Source organism: Achroia grisella, unplaced genomic scaffold (assembly GCF_030625045.1).
Source record: "Achroia grisella isolate CSIRO2021 unplaced genomic scaffold, CSIRO_AGI_Agris_v1 utg1419, whole genome shotgun sequence".
Lineage (NCBI taxonomy): Eukaryota > Metazoa > Arthropoda > Insecta > Lepidoptera > Pyralidae > Achroia > Achroia grisella.
In genome coordinates this window covers 814,465-831,715 of record NW_026712630.1, presented here as the reverse complement: position 1 = coordinate 831,715, position 17,251 = coordinate 814,465, and the positions used below count along the sequence as shown (strand labels likewise).

The 17,251-nt window shown below is 33.9% G+C and overlaps 1 protein-coding gene across 1 annotated transcript in view; it reads right to left on the bottom strand.

Moving 5' to 3' along the window:
- LOC131855421 (inaD-like protein) overlaps positions 1-17,251 on the bottom strand; it is a 232,420-nt gene continuing 215,169 nt past the window's right edge. Inside the window, exons 29-36 of the mRNA XM_059206696.1 lie at positions 16,836-16,937; positions 15,701-15,772; positions 10,859-10,985; positions 9,769-9,879; positions 5,327-5,451; positions 3,713-3,874; positions 1,458-1,592; positions 1-341 (exon numbers count right to left, since the gene is read on the bottom strand). Coding sequence (XP_059062679.1) covers positions 171-341; positions 1,458-1,592; positions 3,713-3,874; positions 5,327-5,451; positions 9,769-9,879; positions 10,859-10,985; positions 15,701-15,772; positions 16,836-16,937 — 1,005 coding nt within the window. The 3' untranslated portion in view covers positions 1-170. The remainder of the gene's footprint in view (positions 342-1,457; positions 1,593-3,712; positions 3,875-5,326; positions 5,452-9,768; positions 9,880-10,858; positions 10,986-15,700; positions 15,773-16,835; positions 16,938-17,251) is intronic.

Sequence of the window (17,251 nt, the reverse complement as noted above, 5' to 3'; positions counted from 1 at the left end):
AGGCATGATGATTAGCGGTTGGAATAGAAGAGACAGAGTTACATAGACGACATTTCTTAATACTTACATAATAAAAAAATGATACTAATTAGGTCATTAAATAAAAAGTCATGAATATTTCAAAATTCTGTGAACTTGAAATTACCCGTACGCCGCCAAGCTAATGTAAATTACCTAACAATCTTCAACCTTCTAACTTTAAGGGACACTTTGGGTCCAATGAGTTTGAGGGCGATGGAAACAGCCGTAAAATCTACAGTTGAGACGTCCTTACCGTCCACTGATATTATGTGGTCACCACGTCTCAGTCGGCCATCTTGTTCTGTTGGGGAGCCAGGCAACTATAACAGAAAAATAATAATAAATATTTATTCATATTTCTCAGGCCGGGTTTCACAAGAGAAACTGATCGCGTTTAATTGGAAATGAACGCGATTAAAACGTTTAAACGTGTTCAAAGCTTCATTCTGCATCTCTCCACTATAAATTTCTTTAAACACGTTTATAAATTCTGAACGTCTGATTTCCTACAGTTAACTCTTTAAACGTATTTAAAGCAGCTGTTAGTTGTGAAACAGTCATCAATAAAATTTATGGTAATATAATATCGGGAATAAAAAAAAATTGCCAGTAGTGTGAAAAATCCTCAATAAAATAATGTTTTACCTTGTTTATAGGTAAAGGTTGTTGTTATATATTTTGTAGTCGACGGTACTTATTAAATTAAAAACTAAAAAACATATCCTAATTATCACATGATTGATTTACAAATATTTCTTAAAATTATTTTAGTTAAATTACCCATTGCATCAAATATTATTTTATGAGCGTGTAACACTGTGAACGAATGAAAATCTAAACTTCATTTTGGTAAACGCGATCTGTATAATGTTGGTGAATTCCATTTAAAGTAAAACGAGATCAACGTCGTTGTTATTTTCGAGTTTACGCTGAACTCCGTTTTCTTGAACGTATTTATACTATGACTAGCTTTTGCCTGCGGCTTCCCTCGCTTGGCTATTATTATTAATTAGGTGTAGTTTTTGCGGCTTTACTTTTGTTTAGCGTGTGTAAATAATTAAGGCCAACAAAATCTAAGATAAATCCATACAAACTTTCGTCCCCTATTCCCTTAGGGGCGGAATTTATTATAATACTTTCTTAGGGGTTGCCTACGTCATAGTAGCTTTATGCATGCAAAGTCTCAGCCCGATCGGTTGAAATTTGACAAAGTTTCATACAAACTTTCATCCCCTTGGAAGTAGAATTAATCAAAATCCTTTCTTAGCGGATGCCTACGTCATAACATCTACCTGCATGCCAAATTTCAGCCCGATACGCCCAGTGGTTTGGGCTGTGCATTAATAGATCACTATATCAGTCACCTTTGAGTTATATATATTTAGATATTTTTATTACATATATACATATATGTGTGTATAGTATAAAAAACTCACAATCTGCGTGATATAGACCCCGCGGTCGCTGGAGAACGCCGCGAAACATAACCCTAGTGGTTTCTGCTTCCGGTTGACGTCCACATCTATCGTCTCGTAAGGGATCGGCTCCGGACGGAACACGCTGAATTTCAACTGAAAAAAATAACATCTGCTAAGCAGTGGCGGACTAAGGGTAAGTATAGTGTAGGGTAGGTAATTGGCCCCTAGACATATTAGGCAGGGTGCTTGTGGAAAAAAAAATTCCATAACATTTATTAGTGTTCCGAATGAGTGATCATCATCATCATCATCTCAGCCCGGAAGACGTCCACTGCTGGACATAGGTCCCCAAAGATCTCCACGACGATCGGTCCTGCACTCGCATCCAATTCCTTCCAGCGATCTTGACCAGATCGTCGATCCACCTTGCTGGAGGCCTTCCCACGCTGCGTCTTCCGGTCCGTGGTCGCCACTCGAGGACTTTACTGCCCCACCGGCCATCTGTCCTACGAGCTACGTGCCCTGCCCATTGCCACTTCAGAGTCACAATTCTTCGGGCTATGTCGGTCTCTTCTATGAGTGATACAATAAAAAAATATAATTTCAAAATGGCTTATAGTAAGTTTATTTGAATAAAGATTATATCTATGTCTACTAGCTACTCGCCCCGGCTTCGCACGGGTGTATATGTAATACCTTCCTGAAACTATCGGGTGTACGTGTACATGTATTATATATATATATATAAACCTTCCTCTTGAATCACTCTATCTATTAAAAAAACCGCTTCAAAATCCGTTGCGTAGTTTTAAAGATCTAAGCATACATAGGGACGGACAGACAGCGACAGCGACTTTATTTTATACTATGTAATGATTTGTAATCTTTATATTAATTAATTCCTAATTTAAGAGCTGTGCTCTTGTCGGTGGAGCTCCCGCCACCTTCCACGATCTTCTATCAGTCTTTAGCTGTTGATACGACACTACTCCAACTTTTTCTTTAACTTGCTTGATATAGCTGTGTCTTGATCTTCCCCTTCCTCTCTTTCCATCTATATTTCCTTCAATAATGTTATTAATTAGTAGAGATGTGCTAACTCGTAATAAACATAACTCGAGTTGAAATTCAGGTAACTCGAGTTAACTCGAGTAGACCTGGAATAATAGTTTCTTTTTGTTTCTTTTTTAATGTTTCGAACAAATCTAATGTTGTTGGGCGCAGCTGGCCTTGAAATCTTCACCGAATCATAGGGGGCGAGTAGAAATGACACTTCAAAGCCGCGGAAGGACTTATAGAACGCATAATCATTTTACTGATCACATAACCGGACGAATATGCGAAAAAAAATTATAACGACCTCAAATCAATATTGAAACATTTGTGACGAGTGAAAATTGTATGATATGAAATGATCGGAAAATTTCATGTCATTGTCAGTCAGAATTATCGTTGATTCAACTGGTAAATGAACGATGACAGAATCATGCTCTCGCTCTTTAACTCGAGTTGAATTCTACGAACTCGAGTTAGAAGGAATACTTCTACCGCAACTCGAGTTAACCCGAGTTGCCACATCTCTACACATTAACACATCTCTATTAATTAGTTCGTCGTGTCGTATCAAGTGCCTCAACATTTTCCCCCGCCTAATGTCACTAAATTGTATAAAATGAAATATATTATAGTTCAGTATGAGGTATATAACTTTCCCATTGACATAGATAATGTAATAAACACTAAAGAAACTTATTCCAAATTTAGTAATGACATATTGTAATTTAAATAATGTAAATTAAATATTGTAATGGGTGAAAACTGTGATTGGTACAGTTTATGCTGTAAATAATATAAATGACGTAGTGGAGTAACTTGAAAAGTTCAAACTTGTGGCGGCGTGGTGGACGTCGATGTCGGTAGAGTGCAATGATGGCTGGCTCATCCGTCATACTCGTGAACGAGTGCTGCTTGTGGGGACTGGTCTGTTCAGGTTGCGAATACTGATTAGATTTTTTGATTTTTTTTTAATTTTTTTTTATATAGCATATGCTGGTGGTCACTCTATTCTCCCAAATTTGAATTTAAATGAAATAGTATTATTGTAAATATGTACAACATTAACAAAAAAATACGAGTTTCTTGTCAGTTCTTCTCATCTCGAAATCATTCCGAACTGACGGTAGATTTGACATATCATAAGAGTCTGTAATAGACCTACATGAATAAAGATATTTTGAATTTTGAATTTTCAGCAAATGAACTCAGCAACTTACCTTGGGTGCCCATTGCTTGATGGTCATATTGAGCCTATCTTCAGTCATGGTATCCGTGAGTGGTATCCCGCAGGCGGATCTGATCTGGTCTCCATGCTGCAGTCTCCCGTCGCGACCCACTGGCCGGTCCTTTACTACATCCAACACGACGGCCGCTGGACCCTGGAATATTTAACAATACCAATAACAAAAGTGACGTAACAGCTTTGTTTTTTATACTAGCTACTCACCCCGGCTTTACACAGGTGTATATATATCTTTACATAGTATAAAACAAAGTCCCTGTCGCTATCTGTCCCTATGTATGCTTAAATCTTTAAAGTTACACAATGGATTTTGAATCGGTGTTTATTAATACATAGAGTGATTCAAGAGGAAGGTTTATATGTATAATACATGTATAATATTGTAGAGAAACACTGATAAATTTAGGTAGTTAGGTATATTTAGTATCAGCATTGCCCTCGTACGAAGCCGGGGCGAGTCGCTAGTTATATACATATAAACCTTCCTCTTGAATCACTCTATCTATTAAAAAAAACCGCTTCAAAATCCGTTGCGTAGTTTTAAAGATTTAAGCATACATAGGAACAGACAGCGACAGCGACTTTGTTTTATACTATGTAATGATGATGGCAAACGAGCATACGGCTCATCTGATGGTAAAAGGTTACCGTAGTCTATGGACAACTGAAACACCAGGGGTGTCACGTGCGCGTTGCCGACCCTTAAGAAACCTTAATATACCCTTCTTGAAAAACCCCATGCTGTAGTCTCGTGGGAAAACCTCGGCAGGTAGTTCTCGGGAGGAAGCTCCTCTGAAACCGTACTGACCAAGCTCACCGGATTTGATACTTAGATCGGTGGAAAGGTGATTGTTAGTAATGTGGACGGATGATCCTAATGCTATCGATGTACCATATCAAGTTGACCTCCACGCGGTTCCCCCTGGAAACCATCGTGATAATTTTTTGGTGAATTTATCATGATGGGCTAACTGACCTGACCTTATGCTCATCTTATGATCCTCCACTGGTGCCCCGCCAGCGTAAACCGTTAGCGCAGGCGGGTGCACTATTCCATTATTTATACATATAAATAAAATTGGAGTGTCTGTTTGTAATATTGAAATAACCGTTTATTACTACATGCATATGAATATAAATACCATACACATATACGGTAGACTAAAATAACATTTTTTACATAATTTATAAATGATAATAATGTAGAAAATATCTAACTTAAAAGAGCAACACACAAGTTTCTCGCTCATTCTTCTTGTGATGAGTCTGCATTCCGAATGAACGGTAGAATAAAAAAACTTGACTATTCAAAAGTGCTTATATTAAGTTTATTTGAATAATGATTATTTCTATTTCTATTAAAATTTTTTGTCTGTCTGTATGTTTCTTCCGGCTAATGTCTGAAATGGCTGGACCGATTTTGACAGGACTTTTCTTGGCAGGTAGCTGATGTAATAACGTGTAACTTAGACTACTTTTATTTTAGACAAATAAATTAAATTCCACGCGTACGAAGTCACTGGTACAGCTAGTCATCCATAAAAATAAAAAATACTTTATTTTTTAATATATAAAAACTAGTACTTACATTTATAGGGGTGTCACTGCCGCCGAGCAAAAATAAGCCCAGGTTTTGTGACTCTGTGGTAATTTCTATAACTGTTTCCTGATTAGGTAAGATTGTAGCTGTGGCGGGATCAGCTGGCGGTTCCGCTGTGCAGGTAACAAGGAAATAAGATTATAAATTAATTCTTAAGAATATTAGTGCGAGGTCTAAAAAGCAAGACGAAATAAACTGATTTATTTTTATTTATTTTATTTATTTATTTTATTTTATTTTATTTAAAGATAACAATGACTTACAAAGTTAGAAATGCGATATAATACAATAATTACTTATCTGCTAGTTTTATGACAGGTATCTTGCTTTCATTAGTAAACAAGCAATACAATATAGAATAATAATTGAACAATTATTAGTAATTGAGTGGGTATGTGGTGAGTTCAGTTGAGGTAAAATAATTGAGGGTAGGTATCAGTACCGGTCGTGTACGTCTGGATTTACTCACTTCGTATATACATAGGATGTTTCAAATACTTATGTAACTTCATAAAAAGATGTTGATATTATTAGTTATTTAAATTATAATTTAATAAGTAGGTGTATGATATTGTTTTAATTTCGATTTTATGTTTTTTATATTTAATTCTGTTTTAAGATTAGTTGGCATACTATTTATTAGTTTAGCTGTTACGTAATGTTATTGAACCTTGGGAGTACTATTTTTTATAGTAACACCGCGGGTTATGTTCGTTCGTCTGGATATCTGTTGATTCTCTGTCTTAAAGTATTGTTCGCACAGTATAGTATATTTTATTTTGTTATGTATGGATATCAGTACTTTAGTTATATTTAATTGTTTTTTAATGAAAAAAGTTTTGTAATCTTTTAGTATATATTTTGTCATTACTAATATTATATGATCGATTCTCCTAGGGCTTTATATAGTAACTCTGTCTGTCTGTGTCGCTTTCAACGTAATTAATATGTCAAATCTTTCAATAATTAGCGATTTCTATGTTTCTCATCGCATGCCTCTTACTTGTTATACTGTAATTATTTATATAAAAATATACATCTATTCAAAGAACTAGGAACACACAAGTTTCTTAAAGTCTGTTTGGACAAGCTCATTATTCTTGTGATGAATAAGCATTCCGAATGAGTGGTAGAATCAAAATATGACTAATCAAGAGTGCTTGTAATGAGTTTTTTTGAATAAAGATTACTTCTATTTCTATTCAGTTTTGTACAATTTTTGGTTATTGTTAAGATAAAATAAACCTATAAATAAATAAAATATAAGAAATGGTTTTAATGATTTAAATGAATATTTGTACGTCTGTATCGTACTGCTATAAGCAATAAGATTGACTTTAGTAATGCACTATTTAATATATATATATATTTTTTTTTTCATATATTTAGTTTATTTGAATAAAGATTATTTCTATTTCTATGAAAATTTACAATTATATAGCTTATACATCAGAATAACATAGGCTATAATTAAAAAAGATATGTAAAATAGGTTTGATATAAATTGATATTTTATTTCTTTAAAATAACACACACTCCAGGTAGAGGAACATAAAGACAGAGTTACAACGTAAATACACAAGAATAAATATAAAAATCCGATTAATATTATTAGTTAATTTATTATATTCTAAATTAAAAACTACATATTATTATTATATCTATCTATTTAGGTTAACTATTATTCTTCAAATAATATAATTAGTTTAATTTTTTTTTGTACGAGGAATCGAATCCGCGACCATCGGAAGTGAGGCGGTGTGCTAAACCGTTAGACCACCGAGGTCGTGAAATTAATTACATTTGTGAATTATTAAAATTATTTATATTTTGTTATGTCCCTACAAATTGTCATTACTTAAAATACTATAGGGGTCTGTGTATAAATTACGTCACATAGGGTCAATTGAGGAGAGGGTCAAAGGAGGTCAATTGTATATCACTAGCTACTTGCCCCAGCTTCGCACGGGTGTACATGTATTAATTCTGGTTTCAAGATGCTTGTTTCTATTTATTAAATCTATATTTTTACGTTGGATATACATATAATCCTTCCTCTTGAATCACTATCTAGTACAAAAACCCGCTACAAAATCCGTTGCGAAGTTTTAAAGATTTAAGCATACATACAGGACGGACGGACATACAGCGACAGCGACCCCTTCTGTACTCCTATGTCGCGGTAGCTTTTCAATGCAATTTCAAATTTAGTATTAAAATACGACATCTTCTAAATCTATTAAATAAATAAATAACCCTGGACAATGAACACGGCGCTTGTATCTAGTCCCAATATAAGCAGAGCTTGTGTTATGGGTAAAACTACTGAACTGGTTGACAATTATATAAATACTTAGATATATATTTTTGTAAATACATACATATTACAAATAGAAACAAACAATCATACTCATGAAAATTTGGTACTAACAAATGTTTGCACTTGCTTTCAGGTCAAAACTACTGAACTGGTTGAAATTAAATTTGATACAGTCTAGACCCTGAGTAAGGACATAGGCTACTTTTTAATGCGAAAAAAGGGTTGAAAGGGGTTGAAAGGTTGTATTAAAGAATCGTCATTTTTGAAGCTAGAAGCTTTTTGAGGCTGTTGATTAATTTATATGGAATTTTGTATCGTCACTTTTGAAGCTAAAGCGATGAAACTTTTTCATTTGGCCATCGGAAGTGAAGCGGTAACATGCTAAACCGCTAGAGTAACATAAAGACAGAGTTACAACGTAAATACACAAGAATAAATATAAAAATCCAATTAATATTATTAGTTAATTTATTATATTCTAAATTAAAAACTACATATTATTATTATATCTATCTATTTAGGTTAACTATTATTCTTCAAATAATATAATTAGTTTAATTTTTTGTTGTACGAGGAATCGAATCCGCGACCATCGGAAGTGAGGCGGTGTGCTAAACCGTTAGACCACCGAGGTCGTGAAATTAATTACATTTGTGAATAATTAAAATTATTTCTATTTTGTTATCCCCCTACAATTTGTCATTACTTAAAATATTATAGGGGTCTGTGTATAAATTACGTCACATAGGGTCAATTGAGGAGAGGGGTTGTCTAGTACCCTTAACACAAGCTTTAGCTAGCTTAACTTGGGTCTAGATGGCGCTGTGTGAATTGTCCTGAGATTATTATTATTATTTATTATTATAATACATCTAGAAACTGTTTATAGTTTCACATTGTTTAAGTCCGCAAATATCAAATCAAAATTTATATAATAAATGTATATAAACTGATACAAAAGGCGGTCTTATCGCTAAACAATCTTTTCACGATTGGCAGACTATCTGCTCGGTGCCCCGCCAGCGTAAAGAAAGAAAAAAAAACCAGATAAGAAAAGGGTTAAATTAAATAATCTATAGTTAACATCAAATATTACCAAATTTATTATACATTGTTAGGCGAACCTCTTTCTTCATTAAATTTATCAGGCACAAAATATTAACCTTTCACTAAACGATTACTTGAATGACGAGCGTGTTCCATCACTGAAAAGGCAATAGTTGTTCATGTTCGGTCTAAGGGATTTTCATTTAAAAGTTAGACATACACACCTATATAAAAACTTGTCGTATACATTGTAAATAAACTTTGCTTGTTCCAAAAAAAAAGGAATTCAATTGAGTTTCTTGCCAGTTCATCAACGTAGACTAGGCTGTACGGTCTAGACAGTTGCCTGACCATCACTGAAATCTATTTAAATATAAACTGTCTTTTAAAAAAAAAATTCAGTTGTTTCTTGTCTATTCTCGATTGAAAAAAAAATTTGTATACATGAATAAATGATTTTTGATTTGGTTTGAAAATATATCAACTCTGATAAGGAGGATGAGGGGAGGTTATAGAAATTGTGACGTCATTATACAGGCCCCTAGATAGTTAGTTAGTTAGTAATCTAAATAATATAATATATCTACTTTCTACGAGATGCGTTCACCATTTTTTTTTTTTTATTGGATTGTTTGGGCTATTGTCAGATGTGTAGCACCTGTAGCACTGCGACCTACATAGATCTATTGTGCTCGCCCTTTTCAAAGTCCGCTACCTAGACCCGTCAGGGACAAGAATTGAAGGATATTCTTAGGAGCGATGGTTTTTATCTCCTCAGGAAAGTGTGTAAACTTTCCAAAGGAGATATTTCGTTTACGCATGAGTGGGCTACAACCACATAGGATGTGAACGGCGTTTCCTCTTCAGTTTGGCAGAATCTACAGATACTTATCGTGCATAGGCCTAGTTTAGCCATGCACATGCGTTCACCATGCACCCATAACTTACGCTTGCTCCGACACCGCATTCCCATGGCGAGTTGCCAGTAAAGTTGAACTTACGGTGGTGTCTGCTTATTGTGCTACCCTATCATCATCATCACTATCATCACCCAACTCCTTACTTCTGACGGGTGATGGCGCTGGTCTTGGAGAATGCGGGCGTGATGAGCTGGCGGCTGTCAGTCCGGGGTCGGGAGTTTGGTTCCCGCTGGCCGGGCGCGACGCCGTGCCAGCTGCAACGAACATATACACACATTTTAAGATTTTTACAAAATAACGTCAATTAATAAAAATATAAGGTTTCTTTCACTTATAACCAATTTCATTTGATGATTGACATATATATATAACTATACATATAAATAAATTTGGAGTGTCTGTTTGTAATATTGAAATAACCGTTTTTTACTACGTGCATATGAACATAAGTACAGTACATATACCGAAATACAATTTTTAAAATTTTTGTCTGTCTGTCAGTCTGATTGTTCCGGCTAATCTCTGAATTGGCTGAACAGATTTTGACGGGACTTTTTTTGGCAGGTAGCTGATGTAATAAGGAGTTAAGAACTTAGGCTATTTTAATTTCAGAAAAAATATTTTATTTTAGAAAATTAAATTTAAATTCCATGCGAACGAAGACGCGGGAACAGCTAGTTATAAATAAAATTAAATAATGTAAAATTTAAGTGTTTGTTTGTAATTTAAATTAATGTAATAAATCATTAAGCGTGTGTACCTTACTGAACTTCCATTAAAAAAAATATTTAAAAAAAAATGTTTGCCTGACTTTCTATTTCTTTTTTGGATCTCTGAAACAGCTACATAGTAAAAAACAAAGTCGCTGTAACTGTCTGTCCGTCCCTATGTATGGTTAAATCTTTAAAACTACGCAACGGATTTTGAAGCGATTTTTTTAATAGCGATTCAAAAGGAAGTTTTATACATATAATACATGTATACCCGTGCGAAGCCGGGGCGAGTAGCTAGTAATATTATAAAGCGAAAGTTCGTAAGTATGGATGTTTATTACTCTTTCACGCAAAAACTACTGAACAGATTTTGATGAAACTTTACACCTTACAGTAATATAACTTATGCATCAGGATAACATATAGGCTATATTCTATATTGAAATTTAACGCGAGTAAAACCGCGGGCACAGTTAGTATGGAATAATGATACAATTATATATATTTAGATATTACTCACCTGGTGCAGAAGTAGCAGCTGAACCAGTTTCCTCAGCAGACGGTGCATCTTCTTTCTTATCCTTCAAGTTGGGAGTACACACCGTTAACTTCACTTGTCCTTCAGATTGCTTCAATTTTGCTGCAGCCTGAAATTAGACAAAACAATATCATTGGAAGAAAGGAATTGGTATAATACCATATCAGGTTCACCTCCACGCGATTCCTCCTGGAAACCATCATGTTAAATGGAGTGCTGGAGACACTAGTGGAAGATGATAAGATGAGAGGATTGAGATGGTTTCCAAGTTAGGTGGCATGTCAAGTTGACCTCCACGCGGTTACCCCTGGAAACCATCGTGATAAAATACTGGTAAAGTTACTACGATGTACCTCCACGCGGTTCCAAACCAACATGTTAAATTCCTGGTGAATTTGTCACGATGTGCTAATTGACCTGACCTCATGCTCATCTTATCATCCTCCACTGGTGCCCCGCCAGCGTAAACCGTTAGCGCAGGCGAGTGCACCATTCCATTTTATTTATTTATTATAGCTCTTTATTCAGATTTTCTGAATTAATTTTTTTTTCTTGCTCTTTATACAATATCAAGTTCTTGGTCATCTGCTTGCTTCAAAGCAAAGGCCTCCTCTAATCTTTTCCACTCTGTTCTGTCTTGTGTGATCCAGTTCCATAGCTTCTCTGCTGTTCTAACTGCATCCCATCTTCTATTTGCTCGTCCTCTTTTTCTGTGTCCTTGTCTTGGCTTGCACCATTCCATTACCATCCTTTAAAAAAATCGTCATCATAATCGGCACCGTTCACGTCAACGCAGTCATCAAAGCGTTTGAAACAGTTTTCCAATCTCTGTAGGGGTTTTGGTGCCACTGAAAACCAGCTGTATGTTCACATAGGACATACATCAAAGCTGAGGGAACCATTTCAATTCCTGTATGTATTGTTCCCGCCAACAACCGTTCGCCATCTTGCCTCGCTAAAGCAGATTTCAGCGACTACAACGCCATCTGGTTTGTGTGAGATAACCACCACAATACCACAATCCGTCATACTCGTGAACGGGTGCTGCTTGTAGGGACTGGTCTGCTCTAATCACTATGACTGATTTCCTCTTATTAATTGTTTAACCAGTTGGTTATATATTCAATTTTTTTTTCTATTTGAGTATTTAATACACTTAAACTTAAAAATGTAAAGTAATAATAAAATTATTTAAAAGAGCAACACGCAAGTTTCTTGCTCGTTCTTCTTGTGATGAGACAGCTTTCCGAACGAGCGATAGATTAAAAAATGTAATGACTATTCAAAAGTGCTTCAATGTAAGTTTATTTGAATAAATGATTTTCTATTCTATTCTATTCTATTCTAATATATTTTTATTTAATAAATATTATTTATGCTTATAAACTGTAAAGTAAATATATAAATAGTAAAGATTAAAACTAATTATAATTATGACATAAAATGTATGTTCTACAAGTTTGATATAATCATGTTTATTATTGAGTACAAGATATAAGTTCTGATTTGACCATAACAGTGCCACCTACCTACTGACTTTAAAAAGAACCACCATATTGTGTGCACAGACCAGTTCGGTTTAGATGTTCGAAGTGAAAAACACATATAAATGAAAGAAGATATTAATAGTTCCTCGTTGCTGCTGCCGCCCCGTAACAGTATGTAAAAAGTGATTATTTTATGTTTATTTCTAATTATCTACATGGTAAATTAAGTTTAATTATATATACATTATATTTAATCTTTTCTTTCGTTTGCTTCTTTTTTATATTGTAACATTGTTGAAAAGCACTGAATTAACATTTTTTCTTTCTTTCTTTCTATAGGTGTAGGTCGGAGCGTAGGTTTCTTCAGTCGGGATCGCTCGAGTTTCAGGTTCAGATTCAATGAGCCTCTTACAATCCGATGATCGCTCCCAATTTTAACGGCATTGATCAACGACATCATTGAAGATCTGTCTTTTCGTTGACAAGATGAAATCTATCCCCACTTTATCAAAGTGGCTTCTTTAAGCTGATCACCTTATAAAAGTTAGTTAAAAGAAAGGTAGACTGTAAAAACCTCGTCTGCGTGGGACGGTGCAGCTCAGTCTCACCTATTTCAGCTAACAGCTTTATAAGCTGTTTCAGAGTAATCGTATAGCAGTATTTATTCGAGATACTAAGTATTGAATTACTCTGTAAAATTCATCCTTGCCCGTACCCCTTACCCTTGAAGCCACCCCTCATATAAACTAAAATAAAATAAATCAAATAATATCTCAGGACAATTCACACAGCGTCATCTAGCCCCAATCCTATGTTATGGGTGCTGGACAACTGATATTAAACACATAGATTCATTTGTTTTGTAAATATACAAAAAAACACCGAGATCGACACACCGAAATAACATTTTTTACAATTTTTGTCCGTCTGTTCCGGCTAATCTCTGAACTGGCTGGACCGATTTTGACGGGACTTTTTTTGGCAGGTAGCTGATGTAATAAGGAGTAACTTACGCTACTTTTATTTAGAAAAAATCTTTTATGTTAGAAAAAGAATGTTAAATTCAAAGCAAGTTAATAAATATAATTCATTTTCGTTGTTTACTTATTTATCATTTTCGTTACTGAATCGTTAAAATTGTTTTATAATATTACATAGTAATTTAGGGTCATATCTACCAATATTATAAAGCTGATGAGTTTGTTTGTTTGAACATGCTAATCTCAGGAACTACTGGTTCGAATTGAAAAATTATTTTTGTGTTGGATAGTCTATTTGTCGAGCAAGGTTTTAAGCTATAGCAGTGGTTCCCAAATAGTGTTTTCTGCGCACCACTTCAAAAAAGACCTCAAACCTTGCGTACCGCTTATTGTAGCAATCACACTAAAATTATTAATGTGAAAGTTTGTGTGTGTGTGAATGTATGTTTTACTGATAGCCCCACGTACCCCCTGATGCAACTTCACGTACCCCTGGGGGTACGCATACCACTAATTGGGGAAACACCGAGTTATAGGTATTACGCTACGACCAATAGAAGCGAAGCATTAGTGAAAAATGTTGCAATAACTTGGAAAAATATTTTAGTAGATATAGTAGTTCTTCAAAACATGTACACATATAGATATACATTTGTTAGTGCCTAAAAATTTGTAATGTACAATAATATTGGATTGTTTTTTGTTGTTATTTTCCCAATAACATATCGAAATATTCATGAGTCAAGAGTATTGGTTTTACTAAATAAATACTATCATATGTATAAACTAGCTGTTCCCGCTACTTCGTCCGCATGGAATTCAAGTTTATTTTTCCAAAATAAATGTAGCCTAAGTTACTCCTTATTACATCAGCTACCTGCCAAAAAAAAGTCCCGTCAAAATCGGTCTAGCCATTTCAGAGATTAGCCGGAACAAACAGACCGACAGACAGTTATTTCAATATTACAAACAGGCAGTTGTATCTAAGAGTGTTAAGTAATGGCATTAGGTTATAGAATAGAATAGAAATAGAATAGAATATGATATAATAAATCATATTTACTGAGCAAAGCCTATTACTCACTAAAAGATTACTGGAATGACGAGTGTGCATGGCAATAGTTGTTCATGCACTGGATTTTCATTTAATGTTAGACATAGACACCTATATATATATACATTGTAAATAAACTCGCTTTTTTAAAAAACAGTAATTCAATTGAGTTTCTTGCCAGTTCTTCTCAGTTGAATCTATATACCGAACTGGACGAAAGGGAAAAAAATATAATGTAAAAATTTGACGTTCATAAGATGCTAAAATGTCCTACATGAATAAATGATTTTGAATTTTGAATAATCATAACACTTTTTTTAATCTACCGCTCATTCGGAAAGCTGTCTCATCATAAGCAGAACGAGCAAGAAACTTGTGTTGTTGCTCTTTCGCTCTTTTAAATAATCCTTGTAAGTTCACATTTACAAGTCGAAACGTGTGAATGCAAACTACCAACCAGCACTAATTTATTAGGGTCAAATATAAATACACAATTAAATCAGTCGTAGTGATGAGAGCAGACCAGTCCCTACGAGCAGCACTCGTTCACGAGTATGACGGATGAACCAGCCATCATTGCGCTCGACAATATTTTAGGGAGCCCAATGATCAACTACCCCCATAACAGTCAAAAGAAATGAATTTTTATTCGCATTAAAACAAAGTATGTAGAGATCCAACCTTAAAACTTTTAGCCATTACGAACACATAAAATGTAAAATTCGCGTATATTTACCCAATTTAGCTTCCTAACCTCATCAGATTATTTGATCTACGTTAATCGAATTCTTGTAGAACGAAGATGAATATCCCCGAAGAGAAAGGATTAGTAATGTGGACTGATGACCTAACAAAGTATCTTATCAGGTTGACCTCCATACCCCCTGAAAACCATCATGACAAATTCCTGGTGAATTTGTTACGATGCTAACAGGTCTGACCTTGTTCATCTTATCATCCCCACTGATGCCCCAGCGTACACCGTTAGACGTATGCACAATTTCATTATCATTAAATAAAAAAAACATGTCCATAAATTTTGTACATGTAGAATGATACGTTCAAGAGGTATCTTGCAATAGAGAGGTATATAGAAATTAAGCTAATGAAATTTGCAAATAATACTAGTAAATAACAACAGAAATAAATGTAAATTGAAGTAGATGATAATGGAATAGTGATGAACATAAATGTAATTTTCCCTATATACTTAAGTGATGAAGGAATAATGATGAAGATTATAAAAAATAAACAAATAGTAATTTCAATGAATGATGTTAAAATAAAGATAATAATAACTTACAGCATCGTAGCTACACCGAAGCAAGGAGTCTCGGTTGACTGCCAAAATCATATCTCCAATTTGGAGTCCAGCCTGTAATTGCATTTGTAAATCTCATCAGGTAACTATAAATATGGAAATATTGGCTATATATCTTCAAGCAATACAATGATGATGATGAATGGTCTAGAAAAAAAATACTACAAAAATGTCAGTGATTCACAAATAAAGCAAAGAAATGAAAACAGCACTAAAAATTGCGAAAATAATAAAGTAACAGAAAAAAGCATAACAGATAGTTTGCAAACAGAAAATGTAATAGCAAGCAAGGGTGAAGTAATAAGACAATGCGATAACGTTGTTATAAAAAGTGGATAGGATAGTGCACAAAAAAATTAAATAAAGGAATTTTCAATAAAAATACACAAATAGGATCCTTGGATAATGATTGAATAACTAATGATTATGAATCAAGGAGAGATATAAACAATACTAATAGTAGATTATTATGAAGATAACTATTTAATAAATAAATAAAAGCATGTGAATCCTTAGGTAATGACGGAAAAAATAATTATTATCAATCAAGGAGAGATATAAATATAAATATATTATTAAATTGATAAGGAAATACATACAATTAGAATCTGTATGTATATTTATCATAGAAAACAGGTAAGCCCGAATATATAATATTGATAACAGTTATGCCATACCATTCTAGATAATCAATTTGAATACAATAATTACTGTCAATGATATAATTATAAACTCATTAACAACTAATGAAATGTAATTAGAAATGTAGTGATAATATAAAAGAGAAATATATTTGTTACAAGATGGGCAGATTATGGAATGTACGCTCTTAGTAAAGCCAATTATCAAAAAATAAAGTGGTTTGACCATAGAAGAACACCATTGTTAATACTAGATGAGTTTCATGCCAATTCTATTCAACTAAATGAATCAGCCGTACTAGACGGTAGTGTAAAAAATGGTGAAGAAAAAATGTAACGTGCAGAAATGGAAGAAAATGTCTTAGATGAAGAAATGTCAAAACAAAATAGGGTTAAGACAATGATGATGAAGTAATTGCCGAAACGAGTAATATTAATTTCAATGATGATGAACTGTCTAAATAATCATCACGGACCTGTTCTGCTGCACTGCCTTCCTGAAGATCCGAGACGAAGATACCGCGGCCTGCCTCTGCATGACGACCTTCGATAATCATCAGGCCTAATCCTGACGGACCCTACCAATTAAGTCATATCAGTAAATTCTTAAATTCCCAATGATTGTGACATTAAACAAGAAAATTTACTCAAATTTAATTATTTATTTATTAATAAAGAAATGTATAAATTAATATTTCTCAAATCAATAAAATATGATGACAATAAATTTAATAGCAAAATATAGCATAAAAATAGAAATATGCATTTCTTAAACTTACCAAATATTAGTTATATTAACATGGTTAGATATTAAAAAAAAATATTATATGAATTTAAAACAAAATCACTTTAATATTATCCAAAGACCTTTTGGAAACACCAAAATAAAGGA